General features: G+C 35.6%; 4 protein-coding genes across 8 annotated transcripts in view; 2 read left to right on the top strand and 2 right to left on the bottom strand.

Annotated features, from left to right (window-relative positions):
• LOC116172689 (zinc finger protein interacting with ribonucleoprotein K-like) overlaps positions 1–7,668 on the top strand; it is a 50,762-nt gene extending 43,094 nt beyond the window's left edge. For all 5 annotated transcript variants that reach the window (XM_031489935.1, XM_031489938.1, XM_031489936.1 and 2 more), the window contains 5 exons: positions 1,484–1,945; positions 6,464–6,873; positions 6,930–7,117; positions 7,164–7,331; positions 7,387–7,668. In XM_031489935.1, coding sequence (XP_031345795.1) covers positions 1,484–1,945; positions 6,464–6,873; positions 6,930–7,117; positions 7,164–7,331; positions 7,387–7,580 — 1,422 coding nt within the window. In that variant the 3' untranslated portion in view covers positions 7,581–7,668. The remainder of the gene's footprint in view (positions 1–1,483; positions 1,946–6,463; positions 6,874–6,929; positions 7,118–7,163; positions 7,332–7,386) is intronic.
• A 2,499-nt stretch (positions 7,669–10,167) lies between these two features.
• Positions 10,168–13,306, top strand: LOC116171517 (glutamyl-tRNA(Gln) amidotransferase subunit A, mitochondrial). Its single transcript, XM_031488393.1, has 7 exons — positions 10,168–10,255; positions 10,313–10,797; positions 10,845–11,084; positions 11,132–11,279; positions 12,093–12,310; positions 12,358–12,560; positions 13,114–13,306. The coding sequence occupies exons 1-7, from the start codon at positions 10,223–10,225 to the stop codon at positions 13,269–13,271; spliced, it is 1,485 nt and encodes a 494-aa protein (XP_031344253.1). The 5' UTR covers positions 10,168–10,222; the 3' UTR covers positions 13,272–13,306.
• On the bottom strand, positions 13,209–14,081 carry LOC116171518 (trafficking protein particle complex subunit 3). Its single transcript, XM_031488394.1, has 3 exons — positions 13,930–14,081; positions 13,466–13,876; positions 13,209–13,415 (listed from the first exon to the last, which is right to left on the bottom strand). Exons 1-3 carry the CDS (start codon positions 13,966–13,968, stop codon positions 13,329–13,331), a joined length of 537 nt encoding a protein of 178 aa, XP_031344254.1. The 5' UTR covers positions 13,969–14,081; the 3' UTR covers positions 13,209–13,328.
• Positions 14,082–16,367: 2,286 nt separating this feature from the next.
• LOC116171331 (sphingomyelin synthase-related 1) lies at positions 16,368–22,954 on the bottom strand. Its single transcript, XM_031488105.1, has 3 exons — positions 22,195–22,954; positions 21,851–22,143; positions 16,368–17,609 (listed from the first exon to the last, which is right to left on the bottom strand). The coding sequence occupies exons 1-3, from the start codon at positions 22,818–22,820 to the stop codon at positions 17,194–17,196; spliced, it is 1,335 nt and encodes a 444-aa protein (XP_031343965.1). The 5' UTR covers positions 22,821–22,954; the 3' UTR covers positions 16,368–17,193.
• Between the last annotated feature and the right edge of the window lie 3,918 nt (positions 22,955–26,872).

The following is a 26,872-nucleotide window of genomic DNA, read 5'->3' as shown; positions in this document are numbered from 1 at the left end:
ATTTCCAAATTCAGTAGCCCAGTAATGCCCATTACCCATTGTTACACGAAATTTCGGATCAATCGCAAAAGGTCTGCGATAATGGAATAAACTGCACGGCATTGGAGCTTTATTGTTCGTTTTCGCTTAACATTGGGAAAATAAAATCTGTCATATATCGGGTGGTTATTAAAGCTGGTGGTTTCCTTCGATGTACAGTGCGTTCAATAAGGCTGATATAATTCCTGCATCAAAACGGTTGCTTCGTTACAATACCACCGATCTTTATTAAGGATCCTCAAATCCCTTATAATTTTGTATTGTCGTCCGCCCGTCCGTCCGTGTGCGCTACAACTCCTTTTAAAAGTGACCGATTGTGTCGAAAACGAAATTTGGTGCACGGCTACTTTGGACATTAAGGACGGACGCTATTGATTTTCAAAAAGCTGGTTCAACAGGAATAAAAGTTATAGGACTTCGAGAAGACTTCGAGTGAATCGGGAACAGGAAAAACTGCGGGCTCAATATAATAGAAATCAATATATTTCATTCCCTAGGTCATGTATCGAGTTCGGACTTTCGCTAGATTATTCCCTATTGCTCTTAAATGTGTAACAATTCTCTGTGGTCTAGTTCAAACGTTTTAGAGTAAAATGTACCCAAATTGTTCTTTACACATAAATTTGGAGTTGTAAAAGGTTTCAAACGCATTATTTTGATGCTGAAAGAGTACATCACGTGTACATTCGATAACTGCATGTGTGTGATTTAAAGATGTCAAATTATTTTTCTGATGCCACATGGATTTAGATCAAAACATGTCAAAATCGGTATTTATGCACCAAGAACTAAAAGCATTATCTCAATGCCCAAGACATAAATTTGATGCATTTTTGGCAACCACACGGATTTTGGTCAAAATATGTCAAAATGGTTATTTATGGTCCAAAAGCGTTGGGAAAAAGACTAAGAGCGGGTAACTAAAAGTGCTCAATTTTAAATAAAAGGTGTTTCATCATATGTAAATACAATAATGTATATATTAGTTAAATAAATGGTGTAATGTTCTGCGTAAATGTAGTTTTACATCCTACCATTGAATAAAAATTTTATTTAATGACCCTACATAGTGGAAGAAAAAAGTTTTTAGCTCGAACCAGCCACCAGAGGTCTCAAAGTTCCTATCGAACTTTCAATTTATCAAATAAGGTAAAGTAGTTGTTACTAAACAATGCAATATTTAAATGCCACACACGATTCTTAACCAAAATTACCCAAAACTGAATTTACCAAAAAATTCACATTAATAAATGGAACCTTTAAAATCAGACCACACCGCTGGGTGGCACTTACAAATAAGATTAATTCAGTCTATGAAGATTCAATAAATCAAACTGTCACCGCTTAAATAAACCGTAAAACATTCTCGCACGCTACCTGTCCGTTTAGTTCCGCCACTTTTGTACATTAACGATATAAACTACTGTTAAGTATTTCATTACAGGGACTTCTGCAAGAAGATACAACCGATAAGACCGTGCTCATTTTTCCAGACGTGGACGGCAGCGTAATGTCTCTCGTGCTCCACTACATCTACAATGGAAACGTGACCATACCGTCTTATAAACTATCTGAATTTCTAAGTACAGTTGCGCTACTGAAACTGCAACTCGATCACGATTATTCGGAAAGCGATTTATGCGACGGCAACAAGAGTGAGATTTTGGAGCGCGGTTCGCAGTGGTCGGAAAAGAAACTTGTGGACCGGTGTAAGTCTTTAATCAAAGAGGAATGTGGGAAAAAGTTGACGAGAAGAATCCCGAATTTAATGCCTATAGCGGCTTTGCGTGGAAATGGTAATGGAATTAGGAAAGGTCTCTACAATCGCGTTTTTCCGAGCCCCTGGTGCCCGAGGGTGGTTCCATTGTTGGCCGATCCCCGCGATGATCATACTGTAGTAAACGACGTGAGTATCCGCCAGATTATTTTAGTTTCACATAAGTTTACCCATTTTTACCTACATTAATTATTTTTAATTAAAGAGGCCCTTTTTTGTTGTGAATTCTCTGTATCTACACATTGACCCTGCGTAAAATAAAAATTATGCCGTTGTTGCAGATTTTGCACACTATACAATTATCATCCTGTATTGTTTTCCCTATGTCTACTTTTAAATAACAAAATCTCTTCTGAAGGACCCCCAATATTATGCAACCAAAAAAAAATGTTTAAAACAACTGAAGAACGGGCTGTCATATTAATTAATTTGAATATTTATTTTGGCTTCTGTATTTGTACTTTCGTTGGTGAGCGAAAAAAATATATAAAAAATGAAAAATAGTTGATATTGCTAATTGGTATAGTTGGTATAGTAACCGTTCAAGGAGCGTAAGAAATTTATTTTCGGTGTATGTAGAAAGGCCTATACCATACTATGCCTATACCTTTTATACAGGGTGTCAATTTTAAAACTTGCAGTCGGCCATATTTTCCAAACTAAAGAAGACATTGAAAATCGCGCAAAACCGTTTCAGGGGTATCGAGGGGGAACCAGAATGACGAGTGACAACCCCCCCACCCCTCTTAACTCCCCAGCCCTCCCTCTTCAAAAATCCTAAATTGCAACCCCATACTTGTGACACATCATTGGAAAGCTACTGAAAAATGTTTTCCAGTGGAACCAATAAAGTCAACATTCATTAAGACAATTTAACAAAAATTTAATAATTAACAAAAAAAAATAAAAATTTAGCCATGCCTATGTTCAAGATTTAGTAGCTAAATTCGAAGAAACGGGATCTGTTATCGATAAAAAAAGAAAGCAACCAAGATTGCTTAATGAAGCAGCTCAAGTTGAAGTTCTTGGCCAATTGGCCATAAATCCCTCAATGTCGACATTTAGTTTTTTTTTGTTAATTAGACAATTTTTGTTAAATTATCTTAATGAATATTGAGTGTATTGGTACCACTGGAAAGCATTTTTTAGTAGCTTTCCAACGATGTGTCACAAGTATGGGGTTGCCATTTAGGATTATTGAAGAGGGAGCTGGGGGATTAATGAGGGGTTGTCACACGTAACGTCATTCTGGTTCCTCCTCGATACCCCCGAAACGGTTTTGCGCGATTTTCAATATCTTCTTTACTTTGGAAAATATGGCCGACTGCAAGTTTTAAAATTGACACCCCGTATATTGTATTATTGTTTGAACACAAGGTATACCTGTTGATCACTTTAAAATTAATTGTTGTTTAAATGCGATGCACATAAGACACCGTAAACAAAACCTTCAGTTTTAACGGAGGATATCAAAAAATCATGTTAATTTTTATGAAAAGGAATCCCATAAGAAACTTAAGGGAAATAGCGGCTAAATTTAATTAATGTTCCTTCATCATAGCCTAAAAGCTTACTGCTCTTTACTGTCGCTTTTATAAGTACCTACAAACCTATCTAAAAAGCAAGGCTGTTGACAGAAGGATATGGACTCTTAATAAGGTGCGTTAAACTTTTGCTGAAATAGTGAAATTTTAAAAGGAGCATAACATTTATCACACCGTCTGCATTATGCGATTGAAATCCACTAATGTAAGTTAATATAATTGCAAAATCCAGAATAACAGTGCGCATGAGTTATTTTGGTTGCATAAAATTAGGCGTCCTTCAGATGTGATTGTGCCATTTAAAAGTAGACATAAGGAAAAACAGGGAAAAACAATATACGCAAATCCCTATGTCTCCTTCGTAATGAATATCACTGTATGACCAATACTAAGGCATTTAATTATTGGAATGTCTTCTTTTCCGACTTCCAGTTAGTTCCAGGCATTGAAAGTAAAAGACTCAGGAAGGAGCTTATGTATATTAGCTAGGATCCTATTAGGCTTCTCAATATGCCGGACGTTCATACGCACAGTGGCGTACACACATTTAATATATTTAATCTTATGGCAGATAGTACTGAAATTACATACAAGATCCATCACTTCTTATAAACGAAATCACACCATTCACTGTCAAAAGGAAATCTCAAAAGTAGATGTATTTCAAAATGGTGCTTTAGACTTACATTATGGTTATATGTATGTAACCCCCCTTCCTTAGCCTTTTATTTCAATGGTGCCAGGTAATATGCGCTTTGCTACAAGTATTGTTTATTTTCCAGTTTTTTTAATTACTTTTTAAATAAAGCAAAAGCCTTAGTTTCATATGTAGTCTTTTATTCTGCGTCCGATAACAATACAATATACAGGGTGCATTAAAAAAAGTTAAGGTAATTTCAGACTAAACCGTAAGTCGTAAATAGAAGACATTGCGATTACTAAATCCATTAATATTGGTTATTCATGTATATGTATAAGCACACCATCTTTTAATTGTTTCATAAATAACGAAATACCGTTTCGGGACTTTTTACTTATCCTGTATATTGTATGGTCATAACTTAAATAAGTACGTATTAGGTAAGGCTTGGACTGAGTCAAATGGTCGCCGAGGAAGTACCGTAAATTAAACCTAACCGCTTTTAAGGATCGTTTTAGGGCGCCTAAAAAGTTTACAAAATAGTTCTCCCTTTAAGGGAGAACATTTAAAAGGAATGTTCCAACGATTTGATTGTTAATGAAAAATAAATATAACTAATTAGGCATTTACAATTCATTGTCTTATTTTACGTGTACAGATTTTATCATTTATCACTTCGATATTAATATTAACACTGAGTATATAAACACTATTCAATTTGATTATATAGCAAATAAAAAGCTTCTAGAAAATTCTTGAAGTTTGGGATATCACATTTCATAGAACAAATGAACCGCACACACTTTCATTCCTTATCAAGAATATAAGTGCTAAAAGGGGGTCTAGTTCCTAAAAATTGCTCAAGAGCTGGAAATCGTTGTAACCCCTTTGGGGGTCCTGAATAACGGGTATATGAGTTTGCGACGGTTTCTAAGTTGTGTGTCAGATTTGAGAGCCTAAAAAGCGCAAAATTTTTGCACTTTTTTTACCATTTCGCTTATAACTCGAAAAGTACTTATCCTACCGAAAATTTTACTCTCTTCTTTTCTAAAGAGCATTAAATTATGCGTCGAGTGGCGTTTGAAACATTGAAATAAGTTTAGCCGTTCGTATGACAAGACACACGGCTTCCGTTTCCTGCTTCTTTTTCAGCCTTTACAATGTTAGACTCCTTCGTGTAGACACCTTTGCGACACTTCTAGTGAAGGATGACAGATTTCTGAGTCTGTAACCACGTATGATGCCCATCATTTCTCCTCCTACTGGCCTCAATGAACGTTCGAAGTTACTTTTCCTTTAATATCCCTCTATCCTCGCCCTCTTGCACTACATTCCCGGATATAAAACAAGTTACACAGGCCATGGTTTGCCTACTGTCTTCAAATTACATGTCCAGTGAACAGTTCTGGAACCGAAAAAATCAGAAACTTAGTGAAAAGTTATGAATAGGTACAATGAAGTGAATAAAGTTTGTCCTCAATTAGTTAAAATTATTTGAGTTTAAATTCAGTAGATTACGTTCAGTTTTGCCTGAACAAATGCAAGAAAGTAAGAATTTTTGGAGTTCAGGCGAAGTTTCCTGCGTTGGATTTAGCGCTAAGGACTCTTTCGGTTTAAAATTTATATCTCAGCACTGGAGTGAGCGAATTGCAAATTTCAAAAAGCATCTGATTCACAATTACAGTATCTACAAGTTTGATCCTATGACATTTTTCAATCGGTGCAGTCCTAGGTGCAGTCCTTACCGACCTACAGGCGTTAGAAGTTGAGGATTGTGAATTTTTGAGCTAAGTTTGTAAAAATCGCCCGCCCATCTTTGACGGGTGATTGCGGCTGAACGGCTAAACTTATTTCAATGTTTCAAACGCCATTCGACGTATAATGTAATGCTTTTTAGAAAAGAAGAGCGTAAAATTTTCTGTTGCGCACGTTTGTCTCTTCTTCGACACATTACCTATGCATTTATTGGATTAACAATTTGAAGTTATCTCACTTCCGCTAGAAATTTTCTGTAATTCCCCGACAGCATGTTTAATAACCATTTGACCGCCAAACCAAATGATTGTGGGGGGGGGGGGGTTAATGCTTGACACTGCTTTAAATATTTTACTATCTACTTCGTTTCGTCTTGAGTTTTGACATGTATGCGCGCGCTCGTGATTTTTGTAAGAAAATTCCATAATACTCTACTAGCAGAAGTGTAATAAAGTGAGTCGACATTTTCTGTTTTGGGATCACTTCCAACTATGAGAGTTTATCTAAAAGTAAAATAAAACACAAATAAATGACTATGATCTAACCCAACTTTAGTCTGGATTGTGAGAATAAAAAAAATCAAGTAATACTGTGAGCTTTAATAATTTCCCTGTAAAACATAGCACCTACGAGAATTGTTTAATATATTAACACTATAAGTTAATACTTAACTTAATTTCAAATGATAAAAATTTGTTAATGTTTCAGCCTTCGAGTTTCTCCACAAAGAAGGACAAGTACTCTAAGGCAAACGACACAAACAATAATCTCAAAATAAATTCTCTGCAATTATCGTCCCACATTGCTGCCGACAATGTTAGAAAAGATACTAATTTGGTAACGGCGAACAGTCCCACGCCAATTTCCGACTTAACCACCAAAGAACCGAATAAAGAGAACAAATGTGCCGAAAACTTGACGACTTATAATAATCCCGACGTCTGCGTCGATTCGATTAAAGTGGAAAAGGAAGAGGAAAATTCTCTTAACAACTGCCCCTCGCGCATTTCATCAAATGAGAGCAAGGCACTCGACCAGAAAACTGACAAGCAAAAGCCGTTTAAATGTCAAGACTGTGGAAAGCTATTTAGTCAATTGAGAAATTATAAATATCACAGGTAAACTGGTGCATGTTTGTATGCATGACTATATACTGTTTTTTTTTTAAATTTAGATCTATCCACGAGGGCACAAAGGAATTTTCCGCCCGATGTCCAGAATGTGGAAAAATATTTAACGACAAAGGGTACTTGAGTAGCCACTTGAAGATTCATCGCGACAGAAAAGAATATGCTTGCCCCAACTGTCCCAAGCGATTCAATCAAAGAGTTGCCTACAATATGCACATGAGAATTCACACTGGTAAGTTCCACATAACGAATAATCAATGTGATGTCGTTGTTTGCAGGATTAAAACCGCACGAGTGCCCTACCTGTGGAAAATCATTTTCCCGAAAAATGTTGCTGAAACAGCACCAACGCGTCCACACAGGAGAACGACCATACAGCTGCCCAGAATGCGGAAAAAGTTTTGCTGATCGATCAAATATGAGTTTGCACACGCGGCTGCATTCAGGTATATTTAGCCTAGGTTTTGACTTTTTCAAAGCTAATGTGCCTCATTATTTCAGGTGTAAAACCATACGAATGCAATTTATGTTCTAAGAGTTTCACCAAAAAGCATCATCTTAAAACTCACATGAACTTTCACACTGGTTTAAAGCCGTATTCGTGTGAAAAGTGTGGCTTGTCGTTTTCGCAAAGTAGTAACATGAGGACTCATTTCAAAAAGTGCATTTTAAAGACATCTCCACAGGCATCGTAAGGCGCAATAATTTAAGTTGGTGATTATTCTGTGATATCTCAGTACTTATACATGTATTCAATTATTGAATAAAAATGTTATTTTTGTTCCTGATGATTTTCTGGATAACACACCGAAATAGAGTATTAGTACCTACTCCTGTACTCTGAAAACAGAATTATGAGCCCAATATGACAGTCTGCCGCGTCTCTTCTTTTCAATTTCGAAGTCTTCACTTCACAGGTAGGTATCAAGCGTCTCGTTTTGCACAAGATCTTTATTAACATTTTGAATACGTAGTGGATGTCTAATTTGTTAACTCACTTAGTCTGCAGAGAGGGATCGATACCGCAGCATTTCTGCTGGATTAATCCCATCGGTTATTCGAGCGGAATACAACGGAATTTATGGGATTGCGGAAATTAACCAAATTCAAATTAAATTGAGCTGTTTAAGATATGCACAGAATTTTTTGCGTTCAGTTGGATTAATGGAGAGGATGTTTCAACCCATGATGCTAAATTGAGAAATTTATGGAATGCAGAGTTGGACTGGGTAACTGGGTCACCTGGGTCACTGAATTAAACTGGGTCACTGGGTCACATCATACTCTTTTCAGTTAGACCCAGTGACCCAATTTGACCCAGTGACCCAGTTTGACCAAGCGACCCAATTTCACCCGGGGACCCAATTTGACCCAGTAACCTAGTTTGATCGAATAACGCAGTTAAGTCAGTGACCTCGGTTCGAGTGTACAGATTATGAAATGAAACTTAATGCTGGTTTGTTGAAAATAATACTCGATTGCTTGACAACTGCCATTTCTGTGATGTTTGCTTTAATACTGCCGTAAAAAACTTTCCTTGTCCCGAATTGTATTAGAGTAACGTTATTTCTAAACTCCCTCCTTAATTTCTTTGCTTCAGGGCTTACCAGTTTGCTTACAGGTGTTCATTCCCATTTAATTTTCTTCTACTAGTTAGCTTAATCCAATAAATCTTTTCTCTAAATACTTTCATTGACTACTTGACTACAAACTACCTATAAACACATGCATTTGATTTTTTTAGGTATTAGTTCTATTGAATGAAATCTTAACAATAATTTATTTACTGGGCCACCGGATTCAACTGGATCAACCTAGGGGTCAACGGTTTAAACTGGGCCGCCGGGTCAAGATGGGTCACCGGATAAAGCTTATTCAACATGGGTCACTGGGTCAAGCTGGGTCACCGGGTCAAACTGGGTCACCGGGTCAAGCTGGGTCACCCGGTCAAACTGGGTCACTGGGTCAAGCTGGGTCACCGGGTCAACTGGGTCAGTAATCTAACTGGGTCACCGGGTCACTGGGTCACTCTATGCTTGACCCAGTCTAACTCTGATGGAATGAGCTTAACAATGGTTTAAAATCCAAGGAAGAAATAATTATAACTAATTAAGATTACCATGATTCAGAAGGTTAAATAAGTAGAATCTGCACAGATCATTCGGTCTTATTATTAATACAATTAACGGTTGTTTTGTTTGAAGGAATAATGCCAGCAAAATTCAAATTATTCCGTAATGTCCATGTAAAAGAATACCCAAAATTCATTTCGTTATCTGACTTCCTCATAGACTAAACGTTCCTCAATATGCAGCTACTCCCAAATATTTTACAGACCGGCCCTGGCTATCTTTTAAATTTGGCGCTTCGCGTTGTCTTTAAGTCGAATTTATACGTGTCAAGTAGCAAGTTACTATACAAGTAACGAAAATTTTTAGTTTAGTGAGCGTTTACATGTATTGTTGTTTAGTTGTTTAGTGTTCCTAGAATGCAAAAGTGGGAGTTGCAACTTGCTCAAGTAAATAGAAATTGTTTCTATTCACTTGACTAAACCGTTTACTAAAGTAGGAACTTGCGCCAGTACTAAGTAAATCTGTTGTTTAAGGTAAGTTCATAGCTCTCCGTTCATACGTTTCCGTTTGTCCGTTAGCCAATCAGAAGACAGCAAATTTTTAAATCGTACGTCGTCCGTTTACGACGGAAAAGTTAAGTGAAGTTGAACATTTACGTTTCCGTTGGTCCGTTTTTAACAAGAGTGAGTTTATGTTTGGTATGTTAACAGCTTTCGCCTATTCGTTCTTCACGGTAATAATCAGATAGCAATGTGTTCTTACTTTCGTACCATTTTCACATACTGAAAATCACGGAGGGTACAGTACAAAATAAAGGTTATGGTTATACTTGCAAATGTACAACGTGGACGGATTGCTATGAACCTTAACAAAATGTACTATCCGTTTGACGGATCAACGCAACGTATGAACGGAGAGCTATGAACCCACCTTTAACACCATGCAATGTTCTTGCTTTAGCTACTTGACACGTGTAAATTCGGCTTTACTGCGCAAACTTTTTTGTATTTTTTGTCAATATTTATGTTTGTTTATTGCATTAGCATCCCCAATGAATATTTTTTATTCATTGAGCGTTCCATATTTTTAGCATAAATTCAATGTTTTTAGTTTTGTCATTGAATTTGATAGTTATAAATTCAATGGTTTTGTTTACGACACCATAGAATAGAATTATTTGTGTAGAATAGAATACAAACATCATTCAATGACAAACATAACCTTCAGGCAGGATTACCACATAACCTCATTTAAAGCTCATTTAAATGGAGAGAATACTTTCATCTAGCTTACGAATTGTATTTTAAAATTATACCTATCTCAAGTATGAATACATTACATCCTATTATTTTTAGGCAAACCGGCTTTTACAGGATAACAGCATTACTGCAACGGAATTAACAGAAGCTTGTTTAAAACGTGCAAAACAAACAACAAAATACAATGCATTCATAACGCTTACAAGGAACGAGGCAAAAAACCTTTCTGAAGCGTCGACGCAACGCTACAGGGAACAAAAACCTTTATCGGAAATGGATGGAATTACGATTGCGATGAAAGATAACTTTTGTACAAAAAATATTAAAACTACATGCGCGTCGAAAATGTTGGAGAATTTTACCCCTACTTACAGTGCAACCGTGTACGATAGATTAATTGGAGCTGGCGCTGTTATGATCGGCAAGTGTAATTTGGATCAGTTTGCGATGGGATCTGGAACTATCGATTCGATATACGGCCCTACGAAGAATGTGTGGGGTTTTGAGGATGAAGATTTTTACATAGCTGGTGGAAGTAGTGGTGGATGTGCAATTGCTGTTTCAACCGGCGCTTGCTTTGCGTAAGGATCTAATCATTTGTTCTTGGTTAAGTGCCATAAATTTTCAGAGCAATTGGTTCGGATACCGGTGGTTCAACAAGGAATCCTGCCTCGTATTGTGGGTTGGTAGGTTTAAAACCAACATATGGGCTGGTCTCACGTTTGGGTTTAATACCTCTTGTTAATTCTATGGATGTACCCGGTATTTTAACCAGGTATGTGGATGACTGCGTTACCGTGTTAAATGTTATCGCAGGACACGATCCAAAAGACTCCACTACTTTAACGAAACCGTACAGGAAGATATCGTAAGGATTAAAACAGTAGCGAAGTACCATTCTTATTCATTTATTAGTTTACCTTCAGCTAACAAACTGGGGGTTAAGGGATTGAGAGTAGGTCTTCCTGTCGAATATTACTCTTCAAATTTGGATGAAGAAGTTCTGGAGGTTTGGGAGGAGATGGCGCAACTTCTTGAAGATCATGGAGCCGATGTAAGAGAGGTAAAGATTGATTGCACCATTGAATATGAATCTGAATAGAAGGACACAACCCTTTTTCAATGGGCCAGTTGAATGCGTTTTCTTTGCTGGTTTTTCTTTAAAATGAACACTGCTAATTAAAAATGAATGAAAGTGTAACATTACCTAAGCCCCTCCCACCATGATGTATTTCTTGAGATGTGATGACCAATTTGTGTCAAAAATTTTATGTTAGTTTATAATTTTTCAAAGGGGGGACATTTCTAAACAGTTGATTATAGCCAGTTACAATCTTTATTAAGTCAACATACCAGTTTTATTGGGAAAAAATTTCATTTTAGCCCAATAGCAAAACAATATTCATGATATAAGCAAGACTGTGTATAAGCATTGACTAATAAGGTATTTAGTCAATGGTATAAGTGATATTTTTGAAAAGAAAATTTAATATTCCGCTTTTTAGATTAAAATACATAGGGCGTTCGATTAAAAAAATGAGGTCAGGCCCGATAATTTTCTACAGGACCCTTTATACATACTTATTCTGAAAACATTTTATTCCACAATCATTATAAACAAACTTTTGTAATACTAAGAAAACATAGGGTCATTCTGATATTTTCAAGTTACCAGACAAGTTACAAGCCTTAACTTGATCGTTTAGAATGATAAATTAAAAACTTTGTAAGTATGGGTCTGGTCTGGGCTAAATTAAATAATTACTGCCTTTAATTTTATAACTAAATATAAAATAATGGCCATCTATCTGTTGTATTAACCTTCTATACAGGGATTCCTATTGAATGATTACACCCTAAACAATCACTTTTGCAGATATCAATGCCCAACACTGAACACAGTATTGTTTGTTACTCAATTTTAAATCAGTGTGAAGTCGCCAGTAATATGGCAAGGTATGATGGTATAGAATTTGGTTTTCGGGCAGACATAAATACGTCCACTGAGCAGTTATACGCGACATCGAGAAGTTTAGGATTCAATGATATCGTTCGGAATAGAATTTTAACTGGAAATTATTTCTTATTAAATAGGTACTGACGTTCATGATTTTCGTATTCACAGTATGGCAAGATTTCAGGAATTACGAGGCCTACTTTAATCAAGCTTTGAAGGTACGCAGGCTGATACTGAATGACTTCGATAAAGCATGGGAAGACGTTCAAGTACTTTTAACTCCAACAACATTGACAACTGCACCCAAATACAAAGAGTTTAAAAATAAAACAAATAGGGATCAGTGTGCCTTTCAGGATTATTGCACGCAACCAGCTAATATGGCAGGTAATTTGTAAATCAAGGGGTTATCCACTACTTGTGTACAGTGAATATCAATTTAGTATTTTTGCACGGTAGGTACTGTAGTAGTGCTGTTAGTTGTCAGTAAGTCAGTGATACTGACATAGAATTCTTAGCCGTGTCATCGTCATCAGGAAGAGGAGAAAAATGTTTTACAGACTTCTTGCGGATATCCATGTTTAGTCATTACTCTCACTCAGACGTTTTTACACGCAAACTAAAATTATCTCGAAAATTATGCGTGTTATCACAGCAATATTTTTCTTGGTAGATTATTGAAATATACTTGAAATTACTAAACATATTTTAGAGAAATTGTTGCCCTTAAAATATAAGGTGTGTTCCTACTAGATACATGAATACCTATACAAGACCCGTGTTAACAATTGCTGATTTAATATCAACTGATCATATTCGTCATGGTAATGCTAATTAATAATTATCGCTCACACTGTGTGCAAAATACCTATATACTAAATGCCACAATGGATAACCTCTTGCGTGTAACTATTTACTTTTTATGATCCTCCCCTTTTAGGTGTACCTGCAGTTTCGATACCAATTAAACTAAGTGGAAGCGGAATGCCTCTCAGCATACAAATAATGGGGAGAAATTTGAGTGAACCAATGATATTAGCCTTAGCGAAGTTTATAGAAAGTAAAGTCAAGTTCGTACAGAATTCGCCACTTAGTTAATAGAGATTGTAGATACATGAAACTTAAATCTAAATAAAGCTATAATACTTAATTAACCTACTCTTCCCCTGCGGGTATTGCATCTTCAAGCTTACGAATAAATTTAACTCTAATTTCTGTATTCGCATCTCCTTTTAACTGATCCTGGAAGAACAATAAAGTTAATGGCATCTCTCGTACACAAAAAAAGTTACCTGAACAATCCAACTTTGTATATCCAACTGTACCATTTCTAAAGCACCTCTAATTGCCCCGCATATAATATTACAATAACGTAAACCTTTCAAATCCTCTGGCAATTCCACTAAATCGGTCAACGGATTCGAATCGATAATGAATGAAAATTCATCTCCTGCCGGACTCCAATTGGCGACGTTCGGCTGTACGCCGAGGTACATTCGAAAGGCAGTTTGAATCTTATCTGCGGTATCTTTCAGGTCCAAACATCGGCCGCTGCCTGTCTTGGCGAGGAAGTCTTCCACCAGCCGTATACCCATGTTATAACCTAATCTATCTAACTGTTTATTTACATCATCGGGATTTTCAACATCTTTAACCATTTGGGCAACTAATGAACCATAAGTTAAGGTTACCAATTCCGAGTTCTGAAACACAAGCTCCATCAGTTTGGATGCCGATTACAAAATGCTTTACGTACAACTTTTTTAGTATCAAATCTCGATGAAGACCGTGCCATTTTAAATAAAAGAAAATTTCTACTATTTACAATTTATCCATTAATCAACAAGAACTTGTCGGTGGCTATGCTCACACGTTAGTTTGATAGTGGTGTCTATGGTTTGCAACTTCGACCAGTTATGAGAGGCGTACAAATCACAAAACAAACAAATTTAGAAGGGAAGCTGTAATGACTCGCCATTACGTGTATGTTCTCACCAGCTTGTCTTTTTGCAAATATGTCCTCATAATTTGTCTTTAACTTAAAGGTTCCACCCTGTATATACAACTTACGATGATACATACATTTTTGAGAGTTGACAACTATGCAATTTCTAGGTGGGAAAAAGCTGCATGCGCCATCTAAAAAGCACGGACGGGGGTGTTTTGAATGGCGACTGTGAACGCGTCGCTCCATAAATGTTTGTTGTTATTTAATGCAGGTAGTAATTTTTGCATTTCTCTTTATATCGTATTTATGTCTTGTATGTCCCATTTTATTTTTGTGTGTGTTCGAATCTTTGTTTTTGAAATTTACTTGATTTAACCACAATGCAGAATGACATATCAAATACCGTTATGCTATTGTTTGTAATTGTTTACGTTTTTGGTGTAATGCTTGCTTAATTTATGTTTATTTGATGTTGATTACTTTGTCTTGTCCCTGAAGTCACATTCATATAAGTTTTGATCATTTTATTTTAATATGTTGAAATTACCAATTCGTTTGATGTACATGTGTGTAGGTACTGACTTGTTGTTTGTAACTAACAATTTTCTCCGTGAATGAGGTGGTAAAAAACTGTAGTCAAATTTGAGCTACACGACACTTAATTCCGTGATTGTCTTCGACATTCAACTGTGACTTGCGTAACGCGTTATAGGGATTTCAATGTAAAATTCATAACATACGATTATTGGCTCCCCAAATTATTTTAGAGCAAAAATGTATTAAGGTTTTTTGTAGAAAAAAATTGTTTACGTCAATCAACCGTATTAGTTTTCAATTTTTTGCATAATAAAGACGGAAAATTGGGAAAAATTTTTCAATAATCTGTGATGCCATGGAATTTTATAATACAAAAAACTACGCCAATATCCGTCATGCCATGGAATGTCTGCTATAAAACAAATCAAATTCGAATCAAAAAGTATATTATATTTAGAACGGCGAATTCAGCATAAAGAAAGACCAAATTACTAAAAACGGTTTCCTAATATAACAATTTACAATAAATGTTCGAATAAGTCACCATTAACTGCAAGACAGTAACCAAGTCGATCATAAAATCAATTTCGAACTGCTGCTAATTGATAACTGGATATCTTTTTGTTTTAGAAAATTCCATGGCATCGCAGATTATTGAAAAAGATGCGGATTTTTTTATTTTTCCAATTTTCCGTCTTTATTATGCAAAAAATTGAAAACTAATACGGTTGATTGACGTAAAAAAATTTTTCCTACAAATTTTGCTCTAAAATAATTTGGGGAGCCAATAATCGCATGTTATGAATTTTACATTGAAATCCCTATGATGCGTTACGCAAGTCACCACCCTGTATATGGAAATAAATAATAATAATGACAATAGAAATGATGGGACTCCTTCTTTACTGCGATATTACCATGAAGTTGTATGTTGCCAGATTTCTTAAGACTGATGATGGCCTTGTCCAGATATCCCAACCTTGTAATATATATAGCTTTTTCCCTTACCACATACAAAAATAACCAGCAAATCTCTATAAGAAAAATGTATCTCGTTTCTAGATAATCTAGATCCTTGAGTTTGACGCGCAAACAAATTTAGCGTCTGTTCACTTTGTATCTAGAGCTAAACTATGGTAAAGGATAACATTCATAATTTTCATATCTATTACAAGAAAAAATTGTATTCATCTAGGTATTGTATTTAATTCAGTACAAAATTCACATAAAGCTTTTTTTAGGAATAGAACATCAAAACATTTAAAATATGTCGGAAACTGCAAATATAAATCAACAATTTCACAATAAGTAAAAAAAATATATATTTAGGTAGGTACATTTGTATATTTATAAAAATTATTTTTTTAAATGGTGAATATTTGGTTATGTTATATTAAAAAATGTGACGGTAACGTAACAATTTAAGTTGATGCAGGTGTAGAGTAAACTGCAAATTTTATGAACAATGCACTTGGAAGGAATCTACCACTACCTCAACAGTTTCAAGAGAGCATTTTTGAGCGATGTTTGCATGTCCACCTATTGGCAATTTACTCTACGAAGGTGTGAGAAAAAACCTATAAACTGATAATTTACATCTTTCTCAGATCATTTTTACCAAACTTCATGTTTAGATACTCTTTGGAATAGTCACATTTACTCACGGTGTAAACACCTTAAAAATAAGTCTTTTAAATAACAGTCTGAACGAACATCATAAAAAATAGAAATATATTAAAAAACATTTCTAAATTCCAATAATAAATCCTCCCTTATTCAGTAGATAACACGATATGGAGAACCATTTAGTAGCATACAGGGTGGTACATCGAAAGCAAAGCTATTTACACAGTGAAGCAATCAACATTCTCTTAGTTTCTGTCATTGGAAAGATTAATTAATTAATTAATAGCACCACAGTACAAAACTATTAATTCGAATTCAAGGCTTGGGGAATATCGACTTAAACCATTAAAGGAAAGCCCATGTTTGGGTGAACTTTTATGAGAATAAAGAGCTAAAGATGATTAAAATAGTATTGATAGAATTAAAGGATTTTAGTCACTCAAGTTGTACAATTCTGACACATAGTGTTCTTGTTATCAAACTTTTCATCAGTTTTAGCAACATTAATTAGCATTTTGCTTACTCACCCTGTATAATTCCGGCATGTAGGTTTGCTGTACATTTTTCAAATGCTGCATCAGCTTTTAAAAATTATATTACTTATATTTTGCTTGTGAAAGCATTTATAAATGGTGATCTGTGCGTACAATTTCAAAGATAATTAAAAATTTCAAAAATGATAAGTACATTCAAGCCAAGATAACAACCAAAACTTTAACCTTCTACTGTTAGAGAAGCGTTCTCTTGTAACTTGAGCAATGAAATAAAATGGCGGCTTTCTTCCCAATGAGTAAAGAAATAGTGCAATTCAAAACAGATCAATTAATTACCCTACATAAATGATTCTCCAAACATTAAAATTTTTCATAAATAACATTAACATAATAATTAATTTAATTTTTATTTACATTATTTGGTCTTTTTAAAATCCATCGTACTCGCCGTATCGCGATCGCCAATGAAAGAGCTACGATTTCTGCAATCGTATGCGAATTGTCGGAGAAGATTGAGCTGACACTTAATGACGCACCAGATATTTTTCACGATACCGCTCGGCGTGTCGTACTCGTTAGGTACGATCCCGTCGACGCTCGATTCGAAAAAGGAGAATAAGGGAAACCAAATCCTCGTCCTTCTGTAGTCCCTCTGAACTAAACCTTGATGATTGGACAGCGTGTGGTAATAAAGAAATAGACGGCTCGTAATATAAAACGCCACAAACACATCAATAGAATAATGTTCGTGCGCGGCTAATATGAAGAATATACCAAACATATTCATTACCCATGTTGTAATGTGAAGGAAGTATAGGTTCCTTGGTGTATCTGTAATGGTACACTTATTAATAATTATAAGTATAATGATCCCTAGATAACTAAACAATTTTTTTCCCTTTGTTAAAAGCTAGGCAAGCGTACTTGGACAAATGGTGACTATGTTTATTTTTGCTGACTGCACAGTGATCAGTTAACAAATTAACTTTTTATAAATGGGAATTGCGCCACATTACATTATAATATTGACGTAAGCCTTATTAATTTGGAAAATTCGGTAGCCTTAACCGCCTCCACAAGAATTAATTGAAAACTTTTTAATTAACACCTGGGTACAAAATACAAAAATTAACATGTAAACTCTTATCTCCTCGGTAATAATTTCGGCTTGATTCAACACAAAACTAACCATTTATAAATGAAACAAATTTATTCGACATCAATCAATCAAATAAACTAAAAGGAATAGGCACTCTGGGGCACACAAACAAATACCACGCAACAAGCGATCGATAGAACAAATTCAATTTAATTACGTTAATTATTATTATTATTTATTTCCATGCTTCATTACAGGAAGTTCCCAATTACAACGAAGCAGTTCAATTGTAAGAATATAATACATTCACAAAAACAGATAGACACCATAAAAGTTAAGTTACATATCTCTATAACTGACGCACAAACACCAAACGAAGATACTTTGGAACTTCAGTTCCTTCACTTCATCCTAAACTCTATTTAAACGACACTGACTTCGTTTTAATTACAATAATAGTATTGGTCCTCTGATGGTGGGCAAAATTTCCTTTAACGGGTATTGGGTAAACTTCTTCGTAACCGTAAAAAACGCTTCCGCTTAACTCGATTTATAAAGTTCACTTTTCTGTGTATAATGTAACACAAAATTGAGCTTAACTCGACCAGAATTTCATCTATAAAAATTTATAACTGAGCATCTAACGAAAAGCTTCAATACCAGCAAAACTGACTGTTTTGCAACAAATAACGCCCACCAAACAAAAAGCGGCTACGTCTCAGAGTCTACCAAAACGAATAAGCCACGATTAACGTCTTCCTCTTCTATCTAAAACAATTTCCCTTCCTCACTTTGGTTCCTCCTTCCTTAACAAAATACTGCGTCTTCGAAAGAATTAACATCTGCTTATTTCAGCGATAACATGTGCATATCTTGAAACTAGTTAGCTTACACAGTGATAAGGACAATAACAATAAACTTAATCGTTTAACAGATAAATCAAATTTTACAATAAAATAAACAAAGCGACTATTTAACAAAATTAAATCAAATCAAATCATTTATTGTCAGAGTACCAAATGTGGCTTTGACATGTCAATAATGCACAATGTAAATAACGTAAATATAAATTAATTCTGATACGAAAAAAATTGACCGTGAATTCAAATATGATCAGAATGGCGTTGAATCTTAAAATTATAAAATAATGAAAAGTCAGGTTGACACGGATAGGGATGATAAAGTATGAAAACACTGTCTATTTTGGGGCTGGTTTTTCATGACTGAATTTATTCAAAATGGTTCGTGAAATATCAAACAGGTTTGACTTAGATCCTAACGATCGTGACGCCTACCGTCATGGCTCCCTCACATTTAATTGATACCACAAAATAATAATAATAATGTGCGTCAGGGAGTATGGCACGTACGAAATGCTAGAGAATGCCACAGTGAGCTCTAGAAGCCATAAGAAACAATGCCCCTTTGTACATAATCGTTGTGAGTTGGCCCGCCGAGTTTTAGAGAGGATGCGAAACAAGCGCTCGCTCAGAACGACCAGTAAGTGTAAATGATGCGTCGCGTGCAGTCACTGACTAATGCATAGAATCTGACAAAAGATGGACACTACTTCAGTTACAGGCAGAAACAGGAATAGAAAAAAACCATCCCAAAGATTTTCAGATAAGGTAAGGGAAGATCATCTGCATACGATTTCATCAAGGTGGGAGGTGAGACCCCATGTCAGAGAGAATCGTCGCCATTGATGACCTTTGGGCCACGGCTTATGAACCAGAGCTCAAAGGCCAATCAGCATCAGAATGGCAAAACAAATAGTTGCTATGATTTAATCCCCAACCCTTGTATATTTCCATAATTTAAATCCACGTTGCTCACCAAACCAGGGCATATTGCCGACTAACTAATCTCAACGCCCAGTCAACAGAATGAGACACCTCCCACTCCTTTTATCCCCAAACTATGGGAGTTCATTCTACCGCTCCCTGTAGTCTGTGCCTATTCTGTGGTTCTTCTTTGTCATTTCAACCAATCATATTAAGTAATGCAAATTACAGAAATCACCCTGGCAACAGACGAATATCCTCGAGTATTCGTGCACTTGTGCAATACCCGCGGATATTGCTTATGTGTAATTACCCAAATATGAAATTTAAATAAATAATTCAAAATTTTATTAACGAAAATGACAATTTGTAAAAATGTCTACTTTCTTACTTCTACAGATGTTTTTGAAATTTTAACTATATATGCTTCTAATGAAGGTAAACATAGAAGATAATAAAAATCAGATGTCGGTATAGGCGCAGTTATGCATTGCCAACTCTTGTACTTATGGAGATATTTGTTTGAAATATTAACCATAGATGCATCTAGGAAAGACAAACATATCGCACACTGCGTAATGCCAAGTTTCTTATTGATAAAGATATTTCTTTGAATTTTAAACCATCAATGCTTCTAGTAGAGACAGACATATTGTACCTATATAGTACAAATCCAATATGCGCATGCCTCGGCGCATGCGCAAACTGCTCAAAGTCAACTTTTTACTTACAGCGCTATTTTTTGAAATGAATAGCAGCTCCAACAAATCGAAAGTAAATGGATCGCAGATTCAGTTTCTTGCATTTCCAAAAGGTAATTCCAGTATTACAAAAAGAATGGGTAAAGTGCAATGGAACCTGAACCCCGTATGCAATAGACTGTGCAGTCTGCATTTCCCGGCCGAAGACTATGAAGATGAAATGTAAGCTATTTTGAATAAAGTGCGTTTTCGCCAGCATGTTTCATTCTATGCAATGCAGGAACTTTTCAGCACATCCATGTAAAGTACCATTTCGATCCATTTTGCTTTTTTGAACTTGCTCTGTTGTTGTTGCGTTAATAATTAAATTTTATAATGTGGACGAAATGGGATTCCGTGTGACGTCATTCGCGTAATTTAATACTGAACGTTTATTGGCTGAAAGTTACAAGGCAACCTACTTTCTCTATTAACCTTGATATACAGTGACTTCATCCAGACAGTAGCCACAATAGTGTCTAATTTTCGATTGGTTGAAGATCAGCGGCCATGTTGTATAGTTTCTGCTGCATGTATATATGGTTATATTATATGCCTACACTAAGATTCTATTAGTATTTGATGATTTCTAATTTGAATTTTCGATGCAACATGGCGACTCCTATTGTCGCCACTGTCTTCTATAAATCACTGTCAATACAACGCGATGATATTGCCATCTTTGATGTAGTGGACGAACTACATAACAGTATGAACACAGCTTACCAAAAATCACGCGCCTCTTGGGGTAAAAACTGCATTGAGGTGCAGTCGGGTTATTATTCGTTCAGCAGTCATAGGTAGTTCGTCACAGTTTACTTTTACATGGTTTTACTAAGCTCTGGTCATGTCACAGCTGGTTGCGTTTTTTATTTTGTTACTTGTCCATCTTATAATATTCAATTGGGCAATAAAATTTATTAAACACTTACACCTACCTTCACTGTGATGTACTCCAAATTTTAAACATTTACACTCGCATTTACATTACAACTCAAAAATCATCCACTACAGTAGTCAAACCAATACTACTTCAATAATAAAAATCCGTTTAATCTAGCCCGGACTTATAACCCAAGCAAGAGAAAGAGCCCACATTCAATTTTGCTTGGTTCTTGACGGCCAGTTCAACAGTGCTCCTCAGAGCTGATAGTAAGTGTGGTACGTACTCATACAATTTCGCAACTTATTGGACATGGATGTGTCTCTGCTTCATTGTTCTTTGTTTGTATTCATTGGTTCTTTGGTTTAGCCTATACACACTTTTTGCACTGACAGTGAACAGGTTGATTATTGAGTCAGATACTGTACATTATTCACGAGGGAAGAGACACAGTTTTTGACTTTGCGAACTAATGTCTTAAATAAAGAGATTCCAAATTCATGTACCTACCTAGCTTTTAACAAAAGGGGTAATATGGCAACTATAGAAGTCTTCGTAATACTTACATTCAGTTATAAAAAAATTAAGCATCGTTAGCGCGACTGTATGACCACTAAACATATAATCACCACATGTGCGGACGCCTTGTATCGCTAAACCGCCACCACTCCATATAACGTAAGCTTGAGATATCTTCGCCGCAATATCGGAGAACAAAAAGACGTCTCCAGATGTGATATTCTTTGGCCTACACTGAAGATGCGTTCCCGGCACGCTCAACGAAGTGATCAGCATGGTAATGCAACGAAGTAAGAAAACCGTACCGGATAATGCAAACACTCTTCGCATTAAAATAAATCTAAAAACATCATTTTGAGGTTTTACCCCTTTGTTTACCAGCGATGCTTACCTGTGCTTATGAAAAATGAGAACTACTAACCAAATGGTAAGTAAAATGGTACCAGATATTTCGCACATGTCAAATGCCCAAGGAATGAGAGGGACGTTATCCAAAAATATATCAGGTAAAGGAGGATATTTGTTCATGTCAGGTACACGATCGTGGACTATGACCATAACAAAGGCGGTAATCCACGTGACAAAAATTAAATAGCAGAAGCTGATAAATAATTTGAATATTTCTGGTGGTAACTTTTGCGAACGACCATCTTCGGATGCGGGCCTTGAAATAAAATCGGACTCGCAATAATCACTGTAATCATTATGCTTTAAGTAACTATTGTTGGGCGTATATAATGAGACCGATGGTAGCTCGATGAGACCCAACGATATCATACTGTTTTGGTTTTCTCGTTGCAATAGCTTCACTGCCATATACAAGCATTTACGATCTCTTAAAATCAACTTACTGATAGGTTCCATTGCAAAGTCCTGTTCTGTTAAAGCTAAAAAGAATTTGCCACTCATTCTGTTTGCTTCACACAAAATGGTTCTTGTCTCCAAACTTAATCCTTCTTTTTCGAGCCATTTTTGAGTATCGCTAATTGACCAATCCACTACGCACAATTCATTCATTATTTGTAATGATAGGTACCTAGTTCTTTGTTACGAAATCATACTGAAGCTGTTATCTTACGTTAAATTTTGATAAATTTATATTTGAATGAACCTAACCTACATTTATGATTCACGAGATACAAAAAAATAGTGCCTAAAGGTTCGGCTAAAGGAGATTCCAATCTCCACTTGTACAGGGTGTTCTTCAAATGTAAATAAGTGTTCCGTTAAACTTGCAGTATGGTAACATTACAATGATGGCATTCATCTGTATAATTAATGATGATGGTAAGCATCATATATGAGATATAGACTTCATACGTCCATGGTGTGTGACTAAGCTGCATTACTATTAAGGCCTCAATAGTGTGATTCAAAACCGCCACTAAAAATTTTACAAGAAAAAAGAACATTTTGTTCCACATCAAAAAAGGCGCATAATCTGATGCGGCAATTAGGTTTAGCTTTAGGCTACGATTTGTCTTCCTCCCGCCCTCCTCAGAACATGTGTAATTGTTTAAACAGCAGCACATATTTGGGAAATTCAAGAAAAATCGACACAATGACATAGTTTCAAAAATGTTTAAAATAAATTTAAAAACACATACAATTTGGAAAATTAAGACAAAATTGCACAAATTCGGATAGAGAATTATGAATTCATAATTTTGAAAAATTTAGAACAATGAATATTCACTATAGAGAATAGTAGGCAATATTATTATGTTGTAACATAAGTATATAATAACAATAGTTGGGGATAAAACGAATATGTATCTAAATGTTACATCGATCACCGTAATCCTAAGAAAAAATGTTTCATATTTCCCCAAACTTGTAGCTTCAATAAGTGTCTCACTTCAAACATGAGTAGGTATTGTCTAGTGTTTAGTACAACCTAAATACTACATAGATTGCGTTATCAGCACATGGCTGGTTGAAGGTGATTTGAAAAAAAATGCACTTATAGTTATTAATGTGTATTTGAAAAAGTTTAATAACGAATATCATTTTGTACAAATAGTATTTTACAATACCTACACGAATGCACACTACTTGTCAGAATTGGTCAAACAAAATTCGATAAAAACGACTTTGTAACTGATCCCATTGTGCTACAACAAACAATCCAAAACGGTACCGAAATACAGTTCATTGAATCAATAGGAAACGAAATTAAGGAGCTGAATGGAAACAAGTCAAATTGCTTATTTAAAATTATAGCAGGTGTATGACGATACCAAATGGAGCAAAACGTTAATGTAACAACAAATATCGCCTTTAAACTGTATTCAATAATAGTTTTGTAAAAGTAACCACTTCTGCGCCTCGTCTGATACAGCACTTGTAATTCTTCATCAAGTGCGTTAATTTTTCTTTGAATTTTGGAATACTTCGCAAAGTTATCGACTAAATTTAATTTACACTGTAGCGATTTGTACTCTTCTCTCGTATTGTAAAGATTTCTTTCATAATTTGAGGCTTTCAGTATCCATCGGAATAGCTGTGTAATATATGAGATATATGGAATTTCAAAGGTTTGAATGCGATTACTTACTGGTTTTGTAATGTTTTCCAAATAACATCTCAAGAAAGTGACTATAGTTATAAACCAAAACATGCTTGCCTTCAAATTAACATAATACTTTTGGAAAATTCATATAGTTAAAATTTAAGGTTATGTGTAATGCCAAGGTGTATACAATACCGTCATTGTGTATAAAGTGTACAAACCAGCTGTTATGGGAGCCACATTGATGAACGCAAACTTTTCGTCGTACAGAGTGTTACGTTAGAGTTGTGGCAGAAAAAATATTGTATGTTCTTTTCTCTTCTCAAATAAACCGACGGTCGCATGTATTTCTTTTAGTTGCTACCCTTAAACAACATACCTAAAATGCGTAATTAAGAATGGAATGGAACTCTATGGATAAGATATTGAACATGCCTTTTCAAGTTTTGATTTGATATTTGGTGGTTTTTTGACATGGTAAATTCTGAAAAATTAACCACCACGTGCGCTGTACCTTATCTTCACACTACAGTAACACGGAAATAAGATCAACACAGAATAGGTAACGTTTAAAAATGACCACCGGAAAAGCCATTTCCTCCAAAAACTAATCTGGTCTCGCTTAAATTTAAAATCTAAAAAGTGGCACGTGATCGAACACCTAAAGCAGGCCGAAAAGAATCAGTATAAGCATATGAGTTGTTTCCAATCAATGTTAAAAACAAGTTTAGGGAACAATGGGCCAGGTAGCAGGTAATAAACATTTTGAAGAAGGGTGAAGTGCACAGGATGTGACCCATCTTTGGAGCAATAAAATCTGTAGTTAAAAACTGCATGGCCTTCGAGGCTAAATTCAACGTTAACAACGAAATATGTGGAAATTAGTGTATCGCGACTCATATCGCACAATAACCGAAGACATAGAGGTAACTGTGGGACCACGTTAAGTGGTTAAGTACACATTCACTTCACTTCTACAATCTGCAAAACTTAACAATCTGAGGGAGTATCCCTTGAAATTGAATAATTTTTGAACCTGACGGTATTCTAATGCGAAATATAGATTAATTATTATAGATTTAAAAGTAAAACCAGATCCTTTCTCACTTGTAAATTGTGAAACATTCGAGCATCTCTTGCATCAAGTGCACCATTTATTTATTTATTTATTTATTTATTTATTTATTTATTTATTTATTTATTTATTTATTTATTTATTTATTTATTTATTTTTTTATTTATTTATTTATTTATTTATTTATTTATTTCCCTCTTGTTCTGGCCCTTAACAGGCTTACGCCCAATTACATAGTGACCCACATAATGAGAGGTGCCCCTGCAGAAGAGGTGTTAAGTTGTTCTATGATACTCCGGTATTTACCTTACGAATTAGGAAAGCTGCAGGAAAACCTAATTCGGAATAGCCGGCAGAATGCTCGAAACTGATCTAAGGAAATTCCCATCTTTACCACAGATGAAAAATTCCTAGCTCAGCCCAGAATCGAACACCCGACCTCCGGTTTTGTAGCACAACGCTCTACCACTGAGCTACAAAGCCGGTTAATTGGTAATTGTTAATTAATTAGTATGAGCTCCAGAATCCAGCCAGAATGTAGCTAAAACCACAGATCTACCTACGTATATCTGTGCTAAAACTAAGATGTATTTCCAGATGCATGCCGCTACGGAGATTAATAGTTTCGGTATTTATCCCTGTACCGTAGAAATTAATAAGTTACAATCAAATAAGACAGATTCGTATTTCGTATCCCTGTTGAGGGCCCAGAACAAGAGAGGGACATAATGTTATTGTAACCATAGCAAAACCTACCAATTCGCTTAAACCAATTAGCTCAATAGAAAAAAACATGACATGACAATAAATAAATAAATAAATAAATAATTAAATAAATAAATAAAAAAATCCTTCAAAGAGATAATTTCTAAAAGATCCGAAATGCTACAATCCTTATCACGTATCGAAACATCTTTATTTATTTATTATCCCTCTCTTGTTTTGGGCTCTCAACAGGCTTGCGCCCAATTACAGAGTGACCCGCATAATGCTATTTAGAGGTGCCTCTGCAGAAGGAGAGATGGTTGTCGAATCCAAACGCAAACGTGCACATTTTACCAAGCCAAGCCTCACCTACAAGTCTCTTTTAGACTTTCCATCTTGTCTGATCTCTCTCCGGAGCAGATCAAAAAGGCCATCATTTCCCAGAATGTCGGTTTTGCTTCCGAGGAAGTACCGTCCTTGGCGACATCTGGGCACCATCCTCGTGTGTGTTATACTAACGTGGTGAGTTTTCAGTTTTTGCCCTATCTATCGATCTATCTATAGTTTAGGTGCGATTGTTTTCAAATTGGTGTCGTCGGAAAGATCTTGTAAACGCGCCTAACTCCTGCGTGACGATTTTGTTTTTTTTCGTAGAGGTGAAATAAACCACCCAAGGCGCGCGTTTTTGAGAGATAGTCGACTTCGGCGACCCAAAAGTTGCCTTCCCCTGAGAAGTTTGTCACCCGATGTTTCAAATACTATACAGGGTGTTACAGC

Source organism: Photinus pyralis, unplaced genomic scaffold (assembly GCF_008802855.1).
Source record: "Photinus pyralis isolate 1611_PpyrPB1 unplaced genomic scaffold, Ppyr1.3 Ppyr1.4_LG5, whole genome shotgun sequence".
Classification (NCBI taxonomy): Eukaryota; Metazoa; Arthropoda; class Insecta; order Coleoptera; family Lampyridae; genus Photinus; species Photinus pyralis.
The sequence above is the reverse complement of the archived record's forward strand: the minus strand, read 5'-3'. Positions and strand labels throughout refer to the sequence as shown.

Excerpts from the sequence above, each read along its gene's own strand:
- LOC116171331 (XM_031488105.1), bottom strand. The coding sequence starts at position 22,820 with ATGAATGAATTGTGCGTAGTGGATTGGTCAATTAGCGATACTCAAAAA. Across the intron at positions 22,144-22,194 it reads CTCATTTTTCATAAGCACAG|ATTTATTTTAATGCGAAGAG; the intron begins GTAAGCATCGCT and ends TGATGTTTTTAG. Across the intron at positions 17,610-21,850 it reads TAATTTTTTTATAACTGAAT|ATACACCAAGGAACCTATAC; the intron begins GTAAGTATTACG and ends GTACCATTACAG.
- LOC116171517 (XM_031488393.1), top strand. The coding sequence starts at position 10,223 with ATGGAGAGAATACTTTCATCTAGCTTACGAATT. Across the intron at positions 10,798-10,844 it reads TCAACCGGCGCTTGCTTTGC|AGCAATTGGTTCGGATACCG; the intron begins GTAAGGATCTAA and ends ATAAATTTTCAG. Across the intron at positions 12,311-12,357 it reads AATTATTTCTTATTAAATAG|GAATTACGAGGCCTACTTTA; the intron begins GTACTGACGTTC and ends GCAAGATTTCAG.
- LOC116171518 (XM_031488394.1), bottom strand. The coding sequence starts at position 13,968 with ATGGCACGGTCTTCATCGAGATTTGATACTAAAAAAGTT. Across the intron at positions 13,877-13,929 it reads GATTTGATACTAAAAAAGTT|AACTCGGAATTGGTAACCTT; the intron begins GTACGTAAAGCA and ends CTTGTGTTTCAG. Across the intron at positions 13,416-13,465 it reads TACAAAGTTGGATTGTTCAG|GATCAGTTAAAAGGAGATGC; the intron begins GTAACTTTTTTT and ends TTGTTCTTCCAG.